The following is a 19,467-nucleotide window of genomic DNA, read 5'->3' on the forward strand; positions in this document are numbered from 1 at the left end:
CAGCTCTCCATACATACCCGACAGCTCCTCATAGCTGTAAACAGCTAGAGCATGCCGCCATGGTCATTAAAGACGACATTGATTATAGCATATTGCTGCTGACTCAGATCTACCTGCTCCTAGCGCACTCTGCTACTCAGCAATTTCCACTTTACACATAGAAAGCAATTTGTGTTTTTGACATTTTCTACCTGGGTGGGGAGATGGTTATTCTTCGATCTGAAGTACATGTCTAAAGGGAATAATAACCCGACGAGCAAAACATAAACCACGTTGAAATGTAACTTTAAAAATAGCTAAATCGTTTGAGAAGCGGCTGTTTGTAGCTTTTGCCTTAAAATAACAGCAGTAGATAACAGACCAAGAGAGAAATAATTGTTCCCCAATTCGATCTTAAGAAAGAGGGAAAGCCACACTGACAGAGGGACAGACACAAGCAGCTGACTCTTCTCTAACTCTAGAAGACATCATTATAATTGTACAACTTTACAATGTCGGGAAGATGACAGATGAGGGGAAGGAGAACTAGCAGAACACCAGCACATCAACCTAACACCACCACAAACCAACAGAACACCACCACATCAACCTAACACCACCACACAGACGAAAACCACCACACCAACCTAACACCACATCAACCTAACCCCACCACCCCAACCTAACACCACCACACCAACAGAACAGCACACCAACGCCTAAGACAACGGCAGCATAACCAGGGACCACACACAATGTTTGCTGAAGTTTGACATCAAATCCATTGTTTTTTTCGGAATACAACAAATTTATTTCTCGCCGATTGTTGATGCATTTTTGGCTAAACCTTTTGCGGTCTTTGTGCTCATTGAGACTACAACATGAGATTGGACATTGAATTCACTCATCACACTCTGACCTATTCATACCTTACTGGCAACACATCGGAACCCAGAGCACAATAAAGGCCTTTTATCCTGAAAACCAGTCACGGATCAATATTTGCTATGTTCTCTAATATTTCAACCCTTTGCGTCAACAGAAACTTGACATACCGCTGAAGTCTATGCCGAGGTTCTTTCCAGTCATTGGTCATGACAAAATCTATCGCAGCCCGTCTCCTCTGAGCCCGAGAATTGCTATGACTCAAATGTAATATTTTATTTATTTATTTATTTATTTTATTCAGCCACGGACAGTGGGTGATGCTATGACTAGTTTTTCTCTGTGAAACTTTGCACATGTGGCAATAACACTGTGTTGAATACTGTTCTATTGAAAGAAGAGCAAGTTCAAGAAAAAGTTAAGTTGGTATCGGGTAAATTGGATGATTTATCTGATCAATATCTGTAAAACATTGATCAAGAAACTGAAGGAGCAGCTTGTTCAATGTTTTAGCTACACAATCACATCACGTTTCCATGACAACATCATTCATTAATCCACGATTGGATTGAGAACAAACAAACCACTTCAAGTCACTATAGTGAAATACTAGAATGGAGAACAAGCAGTAAATATAAAAATAGAACTTTAATTCGACAGTTTACACATTTATACACAGAGAACATGCTTTTTTTTTTTTTTACATATGCACATGCACAAAGCAACTCATTTTTTCTTACATGTTGAAATACATTCATCTTTTATTCATGATTTCAAAGTAATAAGACAAATCATGTTGATGTTCACCCTCTTATACATGTGCAAGTGTACATGTACTTAAAAAGAACATCTATTTTTGATGCAAAAGAGGTTTGTACCCTTGCCTGTTACTTGAAGCGAATGATCTCCTGTGTGGCCAATCGGATTAGCTGGTTGAAGTCAAACTTGAGATATTTCCTCCAATAGCGCCGGTCCCTGCCATAGTCCTGGGCGGGGTAACAGGGGCTGGCTGAGAGAAAAGAACACACTTTTATTCATAAACTTAAATAAAAGATTAGATATGACTTCATTTATCCCGAGGGAAATTTAGGACAAAAATGGGAGGAACTACAGTATTGTACAATAATACTGCAGTATTACACAATTATACTGCAGAATTACACAATAATGTAGAATAAAGATAGCAGACTTAAGCAGAGATAGGACTAGCCAACTCAATTGACCCTAGAAGATTATTGATAAGACGCTATGAATCAGACATCTATTGAGTGACGCGTCAGAGTGGAAACGTGTAAAACACTGCCCCCTAGAGGGCAAACCCCAACCATCACCAAAATAAACTGTGCGTGCGTGTCCGGATTCTCACCTATACCGTGGAGGATTCTGGCAACCGCTCTGCCAGAGAACTTCTCGTCACTTCGGTGGGACAGAAAACTCCTGATGTCTGCTCTGATCTGATCCTCCCAGTCGCACAGCTGGGGAGAAACACACACAAGCACACCAAAAGTAACACGCACGCAAAAATATTATTAATAATGTACACTCGCAAGCAATACAAATAAAATACACTGTTAAATTAAGATCTGAATTTGTAACATTTTGTAGGGAATTTGGAAAGAAAGAAGATGTAACATTTTTTTTTTTACATTTTTGATTAGATATCAATGCATCAACAAATAGAAAGGTATTAAGACAGACAGACAGACAGACAGACAGACAGGCAAGCAGGCAGGCAGACAGACAGACAGATTACCCTAAGTTCCCAACGGAAATTGCACTTCAATGTGCAAGAGTACAAAATGCAATGTGCAAAAAGCAAAAAATATATAGCACAGCCCTACAGGACAGATGTAGGTTGAAATGTCCCTCTCATGAGGGGGTCGTGCTGCCACAGTACCTTCAGTGGGTGGAGCTCCTCGTCGTCCTGGAGCTCCTGTAGCCGGGCCCGGTCCAGCTTCTTATCAAAGTACTCTGACAGCAGCGCCTTCAGACGCAGGCTGCGGCCGGCCTCCAGAGCATCCACACAGGCCGACACATTGCAGTAGCCCACGCTGGAGGATAAAGGTAGGTAAAAATACACCCACAAAAAAAGATATACACACGCACACACACACAGAAATACAGACAAAGATGTATAAATACTCCCAAAAACACCTGCGTATAAATACACACACAAATACAGACAAACACACACACTGAAGTATAAATACACAGACAAACAAGGGAGCGGCTTGTAATTCACTCATGTTCAATCACCCAAGTGGGAATACCAGTAAGGCCTTTGTCTATTTTGTCTTCAGGCCAAACTCGGTCTAGTGAAAGCTAAAGTCTTAGTTGCATCTTGGTGGTTTTCATCTTAGTTTTGTTCCCGTCTGTTTTGGCAGTAGAGCTTAAGACTCTTTGAGACTGGTCTCACACACGCACGCAGGGCCTGTGTGTATGTGTGTTTGTGTGCGGGTGTGCGTGTACCTCTGGAAGGCCTTGAAGCAGGCTGACAGCTGGTAGAGCTTGGTCTTCTCCTGGGACAGGACTCTGCGGTGGAGGAACTCACACACGCGGTCCATCTCCTCATCGTCCAGGTCGCCATAGGAACGGAAGTAGAAGGAGATGCTGGAGAACTCCACGACGATGCCACTGCGGCCGCCTGGGAGACAGAGACAGAGAGACACACAAATGTGAGATCATACTGGTCGCTGAATGATACAGTCCGAAATACAACAAAACGTGTTTGTGTTGTTGTCTTCAAACGTTTTATGTACGTGTTCAAATAACAACTGTTTATGAAGCGTGCACGTGAAAAAACAACTCACAGCCACACACATATCATGAGTTATATGGTCACAAAAAACAACAACGGCATATAATCATAACGACTCGAACACACACGCGTACACACACACACACACACACACACACACACACACACACACACACACACACACACACACACACACACACACACACACACACACACACACACAGCCGAAATTATATCAACAAACAAATAAACACTGTGTAAACATAACGCCCTAGAGAGCACACACGCTCACCACTCTTCTCCGTGCTCCACTGTAGCTGCCTGAGGCCGCGCTTCACCAGGGAGAGCTGCCAGCCCATGGTGTCGGCCACCTCCACCACGTCAAACTCCAGCCCGTCGCAGCACTCCACGCGCTCGCCCGCCATGCGCTTCCTGGCCAGCACCACCGCAACCGGGGGGCAGCTGTCGTCAGGACGCCACGGGCACACACACTCGAGGTGAGAAACCTCAAACCATCGTAACGTCGTCGAGGGGAAAATGGTGATTGACGTGGGATTTGACACGGACACATTACACACGGGGCACACGCAATGGGGTTGGATGAGTGATCGTGCGTTTTGATTTGTGTCGACTGATAAGTCTTATTTTGTCTTATTTACCACGAACATTCAGGTGCATCCTATAAGACTAAAAGATATTTCGTTATCACGCCCAACGTTTACACAAAGTGTAACTGAAGCAAACTGATAAAAGCCGCCATGAGATGACATGAAAGACAGACGGACAGGCTGGACTGACTAATAGGCAAATCGCCAGTGAGCCAGATGTAAGGAAGAACAGGCATAGAGAGAGAGAGAGAGAGAGAGAGAGAGAGAGAGAGAGAGAGAGAGAGAGAGAGAGAGAGAGAGAGAGAGAGAGAGAGAGAGAGAGAGAGAGAGAGAGAGAGAGAGGCACAGACAGAGGGAGAGAGAGATAGAGACAGAGAGAGGGAGAGAGAGATAGAGAGACAGAGCCACAGACAGAGGGACAGAAAGTCAGAGGGATGGATGGATCGACCAACCAACAGACAGACAGACAGACAGACAGACAGACACACAGACAGACAGACAGAGGGAGGGAGGGAGGGAGAGACAGACAGACGGAGGGAGGGAGGGAGGGAGGGAGAGACATACAGAGGACAGACAGAGCGACAGACAGAGCGACAGAAAGAATGTCAGAGGGATGGATCGACGGACGGACGGACGGACGGATGGACGTACAGAAAGTCAGAGGGATGGACAGACAGATAAACCAACCAACCGCTGGACCGACCGACAGCAGACAGAGGGAGGGAGGGAGGGTGGGACATACATAGGACAGAAAGACAGTGAGCAAGACAGAGAGTGAGACGTACAACTTGGTGATCCTCTGCAGCTGGCGGGGTCCGTCGTAGCAGCTGATCTTGCAGCCGGAGAGGGTGGGGTGGAGCAGCTCCACGAAGCGGTGGGGGTGGAGCTCCAGGTAACACAGCAGGGTCTCCACGCCTGGGACGGACACACACACACTGGATTTAGATTGATCACAATAATAAGTAATGGACCCAGGAAGCGTGCGTCTCCCTCCCTCCCTCACCCTCCTCCGTGATGTCCAGGGACTCCACCGTCTGTTGGATGGGGATGGCTCTCTCATGGCTGTGACACAACCTTTCCACGGGCCAGTCGCCGCCCTCGTTTAACTTCTCTTCCGGCTCCTCCGTCGACTCAGGCACGGTGGGGTCCGAGTCCGTGATGGGACCGTCACCCCCTGATGGTTTGTTTACCTCCTCTACCTCCTCCTGCTGCTCTTCTGTCTTGGCCTGTTCATCATGTGGAGTGGGTTCCATCTTGAGCCAACATAAAAGGTTAGAATTTTTTTACTACCAATTATTTTCCCTTACATCCTGCTAACCGAGACAATTTGATTAATATGTTCCGATCATTTTACTCCAAAGTACCTCAAGCTCTCTGAGATAAAGACAAGTTTATGGACGTTACTCAGATTCTGTGTTGAAAGTCACTGAGGGTCATCATCGTATTACCTCTGCAGAAGATGGCGATGGTACTTCTCCATGTGGAACAGGGTCCACGGGCTGCGCCAAGTCAGGCTGTGTGGGGGTGTTTAAGTCGCTCTCCGGCTCACAGACATCCATCATCTCTAGCAACTCATTGTCCTCCATTGCCTCCTTACGCTGTGTAACAAACGGACATCCATCACAACAGACAGCTCTGTTATAGCAGGATCTGGCTTCCTCTTATCAATGGCAGAGAGACAGAGTAGAGACAGAGAGAGACTAGAGAAAAAAATAATGAAAAGGATGCAACTCTGGAAACCACAACAAAGGCACATAATGTAATGTTTATGCGGTGTGATTAAGTCGAAGACATTGTGGATCTGGGTGAGAGGAGGTGGAGGGCTACCTCCACGAGGGCCAGCTGTTTCTGGTGGATCTGTCTGCACTTGCAGGGCGGGAACACCTTCTGCACCAGCTTCTTCACCGTGTAGTAGTCCACCGTGTCTGAGTAGATGTGGCGCCGCAGCTCATGCAGGTCGCCCCCCTGCGGAGAGCGACGGTGTGGGACCTTATACACTCATGTTGTTGTTGAGTCTTTGGTGAGTGGCTCTTTGTTTCAGATTATACTACTTTTGCTTTTCGTTTTCGCACAGACAGAGGGAGAGAGAGATAGAGACAAAGGCACAGACAGAGGGACAGAAAGGTATGATGAACAGACAGACAGACAGACAGACAGACAGACAGACAGACAGACAGACAGACAGACAGACAGACAGACAGACAGACAGACAGACAGACAGACAGACAGACAGACACGCAGACACGCAGACAGACAGACAGAGGGAGGGAGAGACATACAGAGGTCAGACAGACAGTAAAATGAACAGACAGAGCGACAGACAAGACAGTGAGAGGGACAGACAGAAAGTCAGAGGGATGGACAGACCAACCAACCAACCGGCCAACCAAGTGAGTGCCTCTTTGTTTCAGATTATACTCTTTTTGCTTTTCGTTTTGGTTGCAGCAAGCGAGCATATGGTCAATAGTTGGGTACTGGGTGCTTGTAGGGAGAAGGGACCGTATTATTTTCTCATGCTACAGTACGTTCCAGTACAGGGCTCAGGGTACGGTACAGCCACAGTACGACATCGGTGAAGTGAAAAGATTTAACATTACTTAGAGAGTAAAACAAACAGATGCGTCCAACAGTATTCCGACCCATCCCATAGCTATCTTCCTAACTTTATTTGAGTTGCAATTACATCTCACAGCCCTATGTTAATGTAGCTACAGCTCTATGTTAAAAAGGAGCTACATTTCTAATTGATAGTTTGTTTCTGGAAGTTGTATTCGTTGGAGACTGACCTCGGGGTCTAAGAAGAGATGACAGTGAGCAGGTAAGCCGTCTCTCCCGGCTCTCCCGATCTCCTGAACGTAGCTCTCAAAGCTCTGCAGCCACACGGACAAAAGGAGGCGGTCAATGATTTAAAACGAGAGCGGGGTGAAAAAGGACGGCATGACATACTTTCTATTCTGGAAACAATACTATAAACTACAATCACAGAACAAAGACGTGGAAAAAGACTGCATTATCACAGAGCTGTCCCGTAAAAATAGTACTTGGCATTTTGTAGCCTCTTATCCTAGCTATCTTTGTTGTACACGGGATTGGTTAACCTCACTATTGGAAGTGCTTGGCACTTGTTTCTATGAACATCCTTACTGTACCGACAAGACATATGTTTTTAATTCTCTTTCATCTGACAAATACACTTGTTGTAAGTCACGTTGGATGAAAGCGTCTGCTAAACACTAAATGTAGACCTGGAACCTTCTTAAAATAAGTTCAAAGCCTCCTGAACCTTGGGCATGTTGTAGTGGACGATGCCGCGCACGTCGGCCTTGTCCAGCCCCATGCCGAAGGCCACCGTGGCCACCGTCAGACGCAGCTCGCCGCACATGAAGTTGTTCTGCACACGCCGGCGCTCGGAGGCGGAGAGCCCGGCATGGTAGGACTCAGCCTGCCACTTCAGGGGCTTCCGGATCTTCTTCCTCGCTGCGGAGGGGAGAGGGAGAGGAAGGGGAGAGGGAGAGGGAGAGGGAGAGGAAGGGGAGAGGGAGAGGAAGGGAGAGGAAGGGGGAGAGGGAGTCAAACACCTGGGATGACCATGTATAGAAAGAGGTTGTAATTGTGGTTCTATTCTGACTGAATGCTGAAGGGATGCTAAATGAATTATGTCGTAGTGTCTCTACAAAAGGGAAATAAAAGTTAGCCATCTACGGAACAGAAGTATCAGAAGAAAGGCATCCATATCCGATCAATACCTATATCAATATCCAATAAAGTGAAGGTTGAGTAACAAAAACATTAAATAAAAGTTTGAAGTTCAAACTTCGTGTGTGTGTGTGTGTGTGTGTGTGTGTGTGTGTGTGTGTGTGTGTGTGTGTGTGTGTGTGTGTGGGTGTGTGTGCGTGCGTGTGTGTTCGAGTCGTTATGTTTATATGCCGTTGTGGTTTTTTGTGACCTTATAACTCAAACTTGCTCTAACTGGGGCCGCTTCCAAAACATGCCAATGCTAAAAAGCTTAGGACACCCACCCAGGTCTTTCTTCTTCTGGGCATTAGGGTTGCTCTGGGCCTGAGCGCTGCTGCTGCTGTAGCACGGGTTGTCCTTCACCACCACCCCCTGCAGGGCAGTCCGCAGCAGTGCGGATACACGCGTGGTCTCCTCCCTCCTGGTGCAGTACACGATGATGGAGTCCAGACAACCAAAACGCTCTCCTTTCAGCAGGGAGACCAACGCCTAATGAGATGGTAGGGAGGGGGAGGGGGGAGGAGGGGAAGAGAGAGGAGGGGAACAGAGAAATAAATAATAGAGGGGGGGGTTAGAGCCTCATATGTCTTCACTCCGTCCTCAAGTATGCCTATCATGCTAAACAGTAGACCTCCCAACTAGTGGTTGATAGTGATGTGAGCTTGAGTGCGAGAGCTACAGAGAGAGAGCGAGAGAGAATGGGGGAAGTTGAGACCTATTATATATGAGCATGTTTTTTTTATAATAATCCTTATCTCTGTTCATGTTTAGCTGTCATATTGTTCCAGATTGATTGAGTTTCCTTCAGCTACTGAATGAACCCCCCCCCCCCCCTCCGGGGTGTTTACCCTGTCCTTGTCCCGGTCCATGGAGACAGAGAGCTGCAGGTTTTCAGGCACGGCGGCAGAGCGCACGGCGATGCCGTCCTTGTCGTTGATGTCGAGGTGGTGGGCGATGTCCACGGCGGTGGACAGCGTGGCCGTGGCCGTGAGCCCCAGCAGACAGCGCACGCCCAGGCGCTCCCGCAGCACCTGGGAACACCAACACTCAGATCCAAAATGGCTGCTTCCCACAAATGGCAGTCGAGGCACACGATAGAATATAAATGATGACAGTGTGCCCTTGGGCTGGCCTATGGTGATTTATGGTGTGGACTTGAGTAATCAGAATATATATTCATCAGAACAGGAGAATGCTTGAAAATGCAACAATGGTTCAATGGTTGGTTTTACATGAATTACATCCTATGAAAAAACTTTTATTTTTTCAAGTATTCAACATTCTGAAATCTTTTCACATTCTGAAGTTTTCATTATGGGTTCAATGATTGTGAATATTAAAAAGGTGAAAATGATTGAAAAGGTACATTTCACGAATGCTGGACACACACACACACACACACACACACACACACACACACACACACACACACACACACACACACACACACACACACACACACACACACACACACACACACACACACACACACACACACACACACACACACACACACACACACACACACACACACACACACACCTTGCAGAGCCGGAGGTAGCAGGGCCTGAAGTTGTGGGACCACTCGGAGACGCAGTGGGCCTCGTCAATGCAGGCGAAGGCCACCGGGGGGAGCTGGTCCGCGGGGGGCAGGCAGCCGCTGCTGGACCCACCGCCACCCACCAGCGCCTCCGGAGAGAGGAGCAACACACACACCTCGCCTGACTTCACCTGGGGGGAGAGACGCAGTAGTACAGAGAGAGAGGGAGAGAGAGAGAGAGAGAGACGAAGAGAGAGAGAGGGACGAGAGCAAGAGAGAGCGAAAGAGGAACATAGAAAGGGATAGTCATAGGGAGAGACACAGCAGTACAGAGGGGGACAAACAGAGACAGTGAGAGAGAGAGAGCGAAAGAGTAACATAGAAAGGGATAGTCATAGGGAGAGACACATAGGGAGAGAAAGGATATTAAGACAATGAGAGAGGAAATAGGATTATTTATTTTTTTGCCTACTCTTAATCTCATTCGTTGACTCACAATGTACACACACATTTAGTTTGTGCATAGCGAGAATATTCGGTATAAGGTCCATTCTATATGTAGTTCCTGCCCTCTCCTGCTGTTCCACGCCACAGTGAGCGCTGTGTGTTACCTTTTCAATGGCCGCCTCCCTCTGTTTCATGGACATGTTGGAGTGGATACAAGCTGCCTTCAAATTAGCTGGGATGCCCGACAGCTGGACGTGTGCACACACACACACACACACACACACACACACACACACACACACACACACACACACACACACACACACACACACACACACACACACACACACACACACACACACACACACACACAGTTCCTACGTTTATCTCATAACACATTTATACTATTGTAGTTCCAATATTGCACTTATAACATCAGACAAACAAATCTAACAAATTGTGCATCGTACAGCCAGTGTATCGTTATTGAGTGAATGCATGAGTACCTGAGTGGGAGCATATGTGAGTGAGTTAGTGAATAAGTGAGTGAGGGCCTTATACCTGGTCGTCCATCAGTGACACAAGCGGTGAGATGACCAAGGTGAGGCACTTTGACCTCTGGGAGTACAGATAAGCTGGGAGCTGATAGCACAATGATTTCCCCATGCCTGTAGACAACACCACCAGGGTGGAGAGACCTGCACGGACAAAACAAGGGGAGCTGGAGTGCTGATTTTTATTGCTTTGTTTTTAAGAGAGCGAGTGAGAGAGCATGAGAGAAACACAGAGAGAGAGAGAAACACACAAAGAGAGAGAGACAGCGACAGAGACAGAGACAGAGAGAGAGAGAGAGACAGAGAGAGACAGAGACAGAGACAGAGACAGAGACAGAGAAAGAGAGAGAGCAAGACAGAGCATAGCAGAGTAAAGTTTTCTATTATAGAAACGATTGAGTTTGGGGAGAAGTTGCAAACACTGATTGTATTGCTATTCTAATTTGGCAATCCACAGAGACATTACCAGAAACAGCAGTTATATTATCTTCTGATAGACTTGTGTATTTCTCCTAGCTCATAATAAACGGAAATTGAATTTCCTTTGATTTACATCATTCTCATGCAAATTCCAAAACAAAAGGGTTGGAAAGGAAATACTTCCAGTACATTAAATCGAAAAAGACAAGAACCTTTCATAATTTTAACAGATGAGCAGTACTCTCTCTCTGTGTGTGTGTGTGTGTGTGTGTGTGTGTGTGTGTGTGTGTGTGTGTGTGTGTGTGTGTGTGTGTGTGTGTGTGTGTGTGTGTGTGTGTGTGTGTGTGTGTGTGTGTGTGTGTGTGTGTGTGTGTGTGTGTGTGTGTGTGTGTGTGTGTGTGTATACCTGAGAGTATCCTCATGATGGCGTCCTCTTGGCCGGGTCTGAAGGACTGATACCCCAGCTCTCGGAGCGCTTCATAAACAGCATCGGGTGTCGCTGCACAGACACACACAGAGTCTGATATTAACAACAAATATTAACTGTAGTGCATACATTACAAATAGGAAGTCTGTACCCATGTGTGTGATGAAGTGACGTAATGATTGTACTATGGATGCAAATGTGTGTAAATAAACTGCCATAGCGCAGCAGAGTAAATTAGGGATAAACCTTTGTGCAAATAATATTACTGCAGTGTGGATCGAATTGAATATGAAACGGTAACTCGACCGCATTGACTTCACCATTCACTGTGGTGGCCATGTTGACAAGAGACCCCTCACATTCACACGACCACCAGCTCAGAATTGACAAAGAGGTTGACACTCTGCGTGTGCGGGCATCTCAACCCTTCAGCCCGAAGGATCCTGGAGTGCAACCAGCCACCCTCCAGGACCTTCCAGGACCCTCCAGGACCCTCCAGGTGCACGCTGTTACCCTGGACTTTCCCGTCCGCTCCCGGGCTGTACAACGGCTCCATGGGTGGAGGGGCGACGGGCCGCTCGTAGTCCGGACGGATCACGTTCAAGAGCACCTCGTCGCTCTGTTTGCCGTCCGGTTCGCCTGGCTTGGAGAGCTCCTCGTCCTCTGTGGCGGACGGAGTGTCTGGGGAGAAACAAACGACATTAAAGCTGCACTGGGTCACTTTTCTGCTGAGGCTTTTAACGTAAAGATTGGCCCATCTCTGAGTCAATCCATCAAAAGGAATCTTTCTCTATAAATCGTTTTATTCTGTTCCACATTTGTTCCACATTTGCACGTCCACATTTTGGTAGTACAGTTTAGCAAAATAGAAGACGTTTTAATCTAAACATGTCACTTGGATACACATTCTTCTTGCTCGCCGTCTTGCTCTAGGATGCCTAATATATGCCTGTTCACTAGTCTATTATTAGTTTTATTCAGAAGGTAATTGACAACAGAGAAAGGTAGCACCCCTGTAGTGGTGAAAGGCGAGAAAAAGACACACACCCAGTGATTGGCATTTCAAAGTCCCCGTTGCCCTGGCAACCTCCTCCAGGGTGGGCAGTTCAAACGGTTCCTCGACAGCTGGTTGGTCGTCAGACACCTTGGAGGCTGTGGTTGGAGCTGCAGGATGGTATTGATATTAGCTCTCTGCTCAGTCCAAAGTCCTTTATGTCAAGGATTTCAAATGTGACCGCATTAATCATTAGCCAAAGTAAAACACAATGAAGAATATAAATATGATCATGTCATAAGATTAAACTCCTAACCATAGCCTCATAAAACATCAACGAGGCAGGAATGGAAATTCCCATAATGGAAAAATGTGTTATATTCAATGAAATTAAACTCCTACAGTGATAATATTGTGTTATACATAAGAAAGTAACCAGAGATGGGCAGCTCCAATTTTAATCTCGTAAAATGAGTATAAACACTCAAAAACCAAATACAATACCATTCAATTAATAACTCATTGGATTTGACACCCAAAGAGTTGTACATAGAGAGTGTTTGTATGTCTGCGGGGGGATAACACCCCTAATCCATTAGTGTGTGTGTGTGTGTGTGTGTGTGTGTGTGTGTGTGTGTGTGTGTGTGTGTGTGTGTGTGTGTGTGTGTGTGTGTGTGTGTGTGTGTGTGTGTGTGTGTGTGTGTGTGTGTGTGTGTGTGTGTGTGTGCGTGCGTGCGTGCGTGCGTGCGTGCGTGCGTGTGTGTGTACCTGGTCCCTTGCAGTTCATGGCCCAGTGTCCCGTCCCCCCACACTTGTAGCAGGTGTCTCCTTGGCGATTGAAGCCCCCTCTGAAGCCGCCCCTCCCCCCTCCCCGGAAGGACCCCCTTCCGGAACCACCCCCGAAACGCTCCCCCTTCTTCGCGAACTTCTCCATGTACATCTGGAACACACACACACACACACACACACACACACACACACACACACACACACACACACACACACACACACACACACACACACACACACACACACACACACACACCTTGTTACATGCGACTACATGCTTGAATTCCAGGCTTCCTTAACAGTGCATTCCAGTAAATAAAAAATTATCTTAATTCATTTTTCTAAGATATAGAAAACCCTAATTTAAAAAATTAAAATGTAAAAAATGTAATTGAATTAAATGCATATACTTCTTCAGAGCTTGTTTTAAAAAAAACAAGCACACCCACCACACACACACACCCTTTACCTGCTTGCGGAGACCTGCTCCTCTCAGGGCATAGCCTTTGACGTGAGATTTCTTCTTCAGGTTGATCTTGATGAAGTTCCCTTCTGTGACTTTACTCACTCTGCTGAAATACCCCCAAAAAACAGTTAAAACCTGCCATTTCACCGACAGCTTGGTCCAGCAGTGGATCAATATAATACTGGATCTCATATACTTCCAAAATGAAGGCACAGATCTGGATATTAAAGATGAATTGCATCATCATCACAACATTAAGGAGCACAGGATTGTCGTGTGCAGCGGTTGTCAAGGTGGGGTACGTATATTGATCTAGGGGGAACTCGAAATTGCAGCTCCCAAACAGTCCTATGGTTGACTGAAGAAGGCCAAAGGACAAAAAATTTAAATTCCCCTTTTATCCATTTTGCCTAAAGGTCAGCTAAATGTTTCTCCTCTTAATAAGTAACGTTAGGTTAGTTGAGAACCAACGTTTATTAATATTTTTGAAAGCAAAACCTTACAAATATTGGGTGGGATGGGACAAACACCACTGTTATGAACTTTGTGTGGATGTATGACATTAGGGCAACATAATACACTTGAATTATAATTACAAAGAATCAAGAACAAAATCATTTTGTTGAGCTGTCCGTGATGCTGGGGGCCTTGGTGGGAGGTAAATTGTCACAGGGGGTACATGACTGTTAAAGGTTTGGAACCACTGGTCTAGTGGTTACGGTGTTGGACTCCCAGCACTGAGGTTCTGGGTGTGAAGCCCAATGTCAATTCTTCTTACTGGCCTTGAGAGAGATGCCCTTCCTAACCTACTCCTTCCTATGTGCAAAAACGCCTTGTTAATCTATCTTTAAAATGTCTGCTAAATGTAATAACAGTATCATATCTACCCATGTTGTTTTGGCTGGTGCTACCCACCAAGATACTTCTGATGTCGAATCATCTCAGCACATTGCTATTAGTAAACCTAAATACCAAAAGGGCTTCATGTAATAGGTTAGAAAGCACTACAGCAAGCAATAGGGCTGCATAACAAGCGCCCCCCCGGTGTGTTTGAGAGGGTGATGGTGCTGTGTGAGGACTGGGGGTCCGTCTCTCACCTGGTGGCCGGCTGGGTCTTGTAGGCCCTGTAGGCTCTGACCCCCTCGTCCACCTCCCCCATCAGGTTCTCCTGGGGATCCTGTCCCACCATGAGCATCACACAGTTCAAAAATCGCCAGCATGTAGTGTGATCGTGTTTTGCCTTCACATGGATACTGAAAATGTACGCGGGGAGGAAAGGGTCTGGGGCTGGAACAAATAAAGACTGCTTCTGCAGTGAACTGGACACACCAACAGAAACAGAAACTCCTTACCTTTTCTGGTTCTTTTGTTTTTTCACTTTTCTCTGCCTCCTCCTCCTCCTCCCCCTCTTCCTCATCCTTTTTCACCCTCTTCTTTCTCTTCCCTTCTTTTTTGACTGGTGTGGGGCCTCCATCAGTACCGTCTCCTCCACCGCCCTCCTCCTTCTTCTTCCTGGGTCCCCTCTTCCTCTTCGTCGGCGCCCCCTCCGGCTCCTCCCCCTCGCGTTCATCCCCCTCCTCTTCCTCTCGTTGCCTCTTCCTCCCTCTCTTGCTCGCCTTCTTCTCTCGAGCCGCGACCTCCTCGCCCACCTGGTCTGTGGTCGACTCAGCCTCCGTCGATTGGTCCGTTTCTCCCTCCGGCTCCTTCCTCTTGCCCCTCCCCCCTTTGACTTTATTACTGCGGCGCCCGGTGGATTTAGCTGTGGCGGTAGCCTCCGCAACGTTGCGAGAAGCACACTCCGACGCCTCAACCGTTTCCTCGGTCGCTCTCTTTCCCGCCCCCACATCTCCTATCTCAGACTTTTCATAGTTTTTCTTGTTTTCTATTCCATCTCCATCTTTTCCATCCTCTCCTGCTCCTGCTCCCGTTCTCCCCGGCCTCTCCCTCGTCTCTCCTTTCCCGACACTCTCCGCGGCCGCAGGTTTCCTCTGGGGCTCTGGGATCTCCGTATTGCCGGCCACGGGCTTGTCTCCTCCCTCCACCTCCCCAAACACCTGGCACCTCTCCAGCCAGCCGCGGTCCACAGAGCCCAGCCTGCTCAGGAGCGAGGGTCTACCTCGACCTGTCACCCCCACCGCCCCTCCGCGAAACCCCCCCCGCTGATCCCCCCCGAAGGCCATCGGCGATCCGGCGTCTTCATCCCAAACTGCCAAACGGTCCGCCATACTTTCAGCAGCATCAACTGTACTTTTCACACCTCCTGCGGATTCCACACTCCCGCTTAATCTCCCTAAGAATCCTGCAGTCTTTCCCGGCGTTCCCATAGTCCTGTTGGGAGGAGGCGTATGGGGCAGCCGGGGGGATTGGAACTCGGAACCGGAGGAGTGGCTTTTCCCGCCGCTGATACCGTTTGCAGTACTGCTACCTTGAACACTGACGGTGCTAGCAATGCCAGCGCCGCTGGACTCAACGTGTGGTGTGATGGATGATGGATTGAGGGCCTCAAACTGTTCTACGGGCTCCTTTGTAGCCGGCGACCCTAGAAAGGGGTTGCCGATGCGTCTGCGAAGAGGCCAGGAAGGTCAAAGGTTAAATGTCGGTTTTCGTAACAGATGAACAGTGTGAATTACCTCAACAGTTCTTAGTATTGTTTTGTAATTCAAAAACGCAGATACGCTTTTGCTGGGTACAGGTGGGGGATAACACATTTTCTACAATGCTAACAACAAGGGACTGCTATTGTAGATTAATTTGATAGTGGTGCAAAATCCCCTTTTCCCTTCAAACAGATACATTGATTTTTTGAAGCGAGCGTTAAGGACCTCGAGTTCAAAACAACATACAGCTGCTAACAAATGCTGTCGTCAAACAGGTCACAGGGCATGTTCATTTGCATTTTTGCGGGCATTTTTCAGTTCATTTGCGGGCGGGCCGACCTGAGGGGGGAAGCAGCAGCAGCAGCAGCAGCAGCAGCAGCACTCGCTGCAGGGCTGCTGGTCTGCTCAGTCAGCCTGTCTTTCCAGGATTTGAGGGGCGTGCGTCCAGGAGTCAAAGACTTCCTCATTGAGACAGGTCTCTCCTGGGGAGAGTCGAGCAAAGCAAAAGAGATCGATGAAGAGAGAACAGGATGATGGCAGGTCTCTTTTATGTACAAATATATATAATTATATTTATTATATAACATTGAATGTAGCTTTGACATTCACCAATTCCTGTCTCCCCATATGGGGGACATTATTCTGATTCTGAGATAACTGGCAAGATTACTCTGATCCAATTTGCACTCACTTTAACTTTTATTTCCATTCGGTCATATATTTGATCTCTATATTTGTATAGAATATGCAGAGTTGAATGAGGTGTTAGTGAAGAAAGCATTTCATTACCAGTTATGCGAATACATTTGCATAACTTATACTCTTTATGGTCCGTTGTGGCTAAAATGATGACCATTGTAGTGGTCAAAATTAGCCATGGAATCATGAATGGTATCAGTACACTAGGTGTGTTATGACTTGTTGGAGCATAGCCATGGAACTAGTAGGAACTAGTTGAACAACACTGATAACTGACATTAATATTATAGACACACGGGCCAACAAAAGATTCTTAATATTAATCAATGCTGACATGTCAAATGCTATCCAACTGGAATCTAACCATCTCTGGCAAACTGCCAAATCGTGATTCATCCTCATCGTCTGCCAGTTGTATTTAAATACGCCCCATTGGATATTGTAGTACTAATTATTCATTTGGCAGACAGTTTGATGTAGTGAACTCAGGCACATTTGAAGCAGGGAGGGGTTAGGGCCTTTCTGTCAAGGACACCTCCAGTTAGATTGCGGATAATGGGATTGAACCCACAGCCTTCCAGCCCGGAGTCAAACACCATAACCACACCTCACCCACCTTGCCGAGGGTGCCCAGGTTGCTTTTCAGCTTGGCGCCATAGTACTGGGCGGAGGCCTGGAGGTTGTCCCGGTCCTGGGGCGTCAGGCAAGGGGAGGGGACCGGCATCTGGCTGCGGTTCAGATGGGTGCCCCAGCAGTCTGAGTCCTGGGGAGGGGAACAAGGAGAGGAGAGGGGTTTGTTAAGGTGTGATGAAGACCGGGGCTTTGAGCCAGAATGTTTTATTTGGATGGACACTTTTTTACCAGTCGATACATCAGTGAGGCAGATAAAGCACTATATTGCACCAGTCTTCCCACCGAACCAGGCAAATGACACTGTTCATCAAAAGGTCTACATTTCAGACTACTTTCTCTGTCCACCACTGTGGCTAAAGTGATGACCAATGAAGACATTGTAGATGTCATATTTACTTATGGTTCTTCATATGTAGCAGTTACCATGGAAGCAGTACAGTAAATTACATTTATGATTGATTATGCATACCGAAAACACGATTCTTCCTTGTTGTTATAACACACAGACATTTAAGAGATGACGTTACCTTTGGATTTACATTGACCACCACTGTAGCGCGGTGTTGTCCACTGGGGTCACTTTGACAGTCGCTGTTTTCCTTGGCTTGCTTTAAACTGCGGTACTCCTTATAGAGGTCTGCAAAGCAACCAACCAATGCACAAGTTCACACTAATGAAAGGCCTTATGTCAGATCAAATAGGTCTGCCTAATGGACTAGGTCTATTCACATTGGTTCACGTATGCATCCAAGAAAAGTCAACCAGAAAATACAAACTCACTTTTTGTATCTTCAGGGGCATTGTCAATGTCCTCCTGTAAGAGAAGAGGACGTCGTTGCATTAACAGATACACTCGAATGTGAGAACTTTATACAGTGACTGGTCTTAATCGCAAACGAGAACTGATTGTAGATGTCTGTGATGACAGCTTATACACATTCACATTGATCACCTTATTGGGTTTCCTTTGTTGTTGTTGGACAAACGACTGCTCCCATTTCTTAAGAAGCACCTTCACATCATTATACCGATCCATGCCTGCGGAATCCTGTTATATACTTAACTCTCACATTGGCTGTAGCAATTCCTATCACTGAGCTAACTATTCATCCCTAGCAGCACCGGAGTCATTCATTTGCACAACACTAGCCGAAGTTTGTTCTTATCAAGTATCGTGGATAGCTTTCAGCAAATCGTTACCGTTTACATATACAAACGCAAAGGGCTTCACTAAATACAACATATATTTCTAACTATGTTAGTATGTAAATACAACCGTGATGTGACTAGTGTTTCCGTGGTGTGTTGTTTTTTGTTTCGCGCGCTTAGAATGACGGCTGGGTTGCCATGTCTGGCCAAGTATCCTCCTTTCCGGAACACTATATTTATTATTCACATGACGTTTAAGCACACACATTTTGTTGTCCGAAAGAAATGTAAATAAATGTATGCATAAAGTTTGAACAAGCTAGATAAGTGTATACTATGACATCTGGAATGATCTAAATATGACCTGAAAAGCGAAAATGTTTTACTATATAAAGAACAGATACTTCAACAATAACTTTTGCATAAGGGATTTGTATGATGTGGATCATGTAATGAAATATTATACTAGGGTCAGATAGTAGAATAACCGTATCATTGTTCAGAAAGGTATGTTTGACATATAGGATACATTTGACTTATTTTTCAGGCACCATAGTGTACAAACCTATACATCTTAAGGTATTTTGGACAGATATGATAACTGAGCAGTGGCTTTTAATGTCTATGTCAAAGTATGTACACTATTCCTTTAACAACCTGTTTTTCATTGAGAATTCTCCTTGTTTTGCTTAACGGATAGTTCTATAAAAGTGTTGGAATACCATATTTGAGTGTAGTCCGCAGGACTCATGGCTTCAATAAGTTTTACCAATATAATATATATTAA

General features: G+C 46.3%; 1 protein-coding gene across 1 annotated transcript; it reads right to left on the reverse strand.

Annotated features, from left to right (window-relative positions):
- Positions 1-1,427: 1,427 nt before the first annotated feature.
- Positions 1,428-18,872, reverse strand: recql4 (RecQ helicase-like 4). Its single transcript, XM_056583455.1, has 29 exons — positions 18,484-18,872; positions 18,312-18,345; positions 18,059-18,168; positions 17,515-17,661; positions 16,539-16,681; positions 15,219-16,164; positions 14,955-15,029; positions 14,700-14,779; positions 13,606-13,708; positions 13,116-13,287; positions 12,401-12,517; positions 11,867-12,034; positions 11,333-11,425; positions 10,514-10,650; positions 10,117-10,200; positions 9,508-9,696; positions 8,814-8,996; positions 8,250-8,454; positions 7,514-7,707; positions 7,017-7,100; positions 6,058-6,195; positions 5,679-5,828; positions 5,234-5,483; positions 5,016-5,145; positions 3,915-4,084; positions 3,334-3,508; positions 2,762-2,915; positions 2,231-2,339; positions 1,428-1,873 (listed from the first exon to the last, which is right to left on the reverse strand). Exons 1-29 carry the CDS (start codon positions 18,565-18,567, stop codon positions 1,752-1,754), a joined length of 4,746 nt encoding a protein of 1,581 aa, XP_056439430.1. The 5' UTR covers positions 18,568-18,872; the 3' UTR covers positions 1,428-1,751.
- Between the last annotated feature and the right edge of the window lie 595 nt (positions 18,873-19,467).

This window comes from Gadus chalcogrammus, chromosome 22 (assembly GCF_026213295.1).
Source record: "Gadus chalcogrammus isolate NIFS_2021 chromosome 22, NIFS_Gcha_1.0, whole genome shotgun sequence".
NCBI classification, from domain to species: Eukaryota; Metazoa; Chordata; class Actinopteri; order Gadiformes; family Gadidae; genus Gadus; species Gadus chalcogrammus.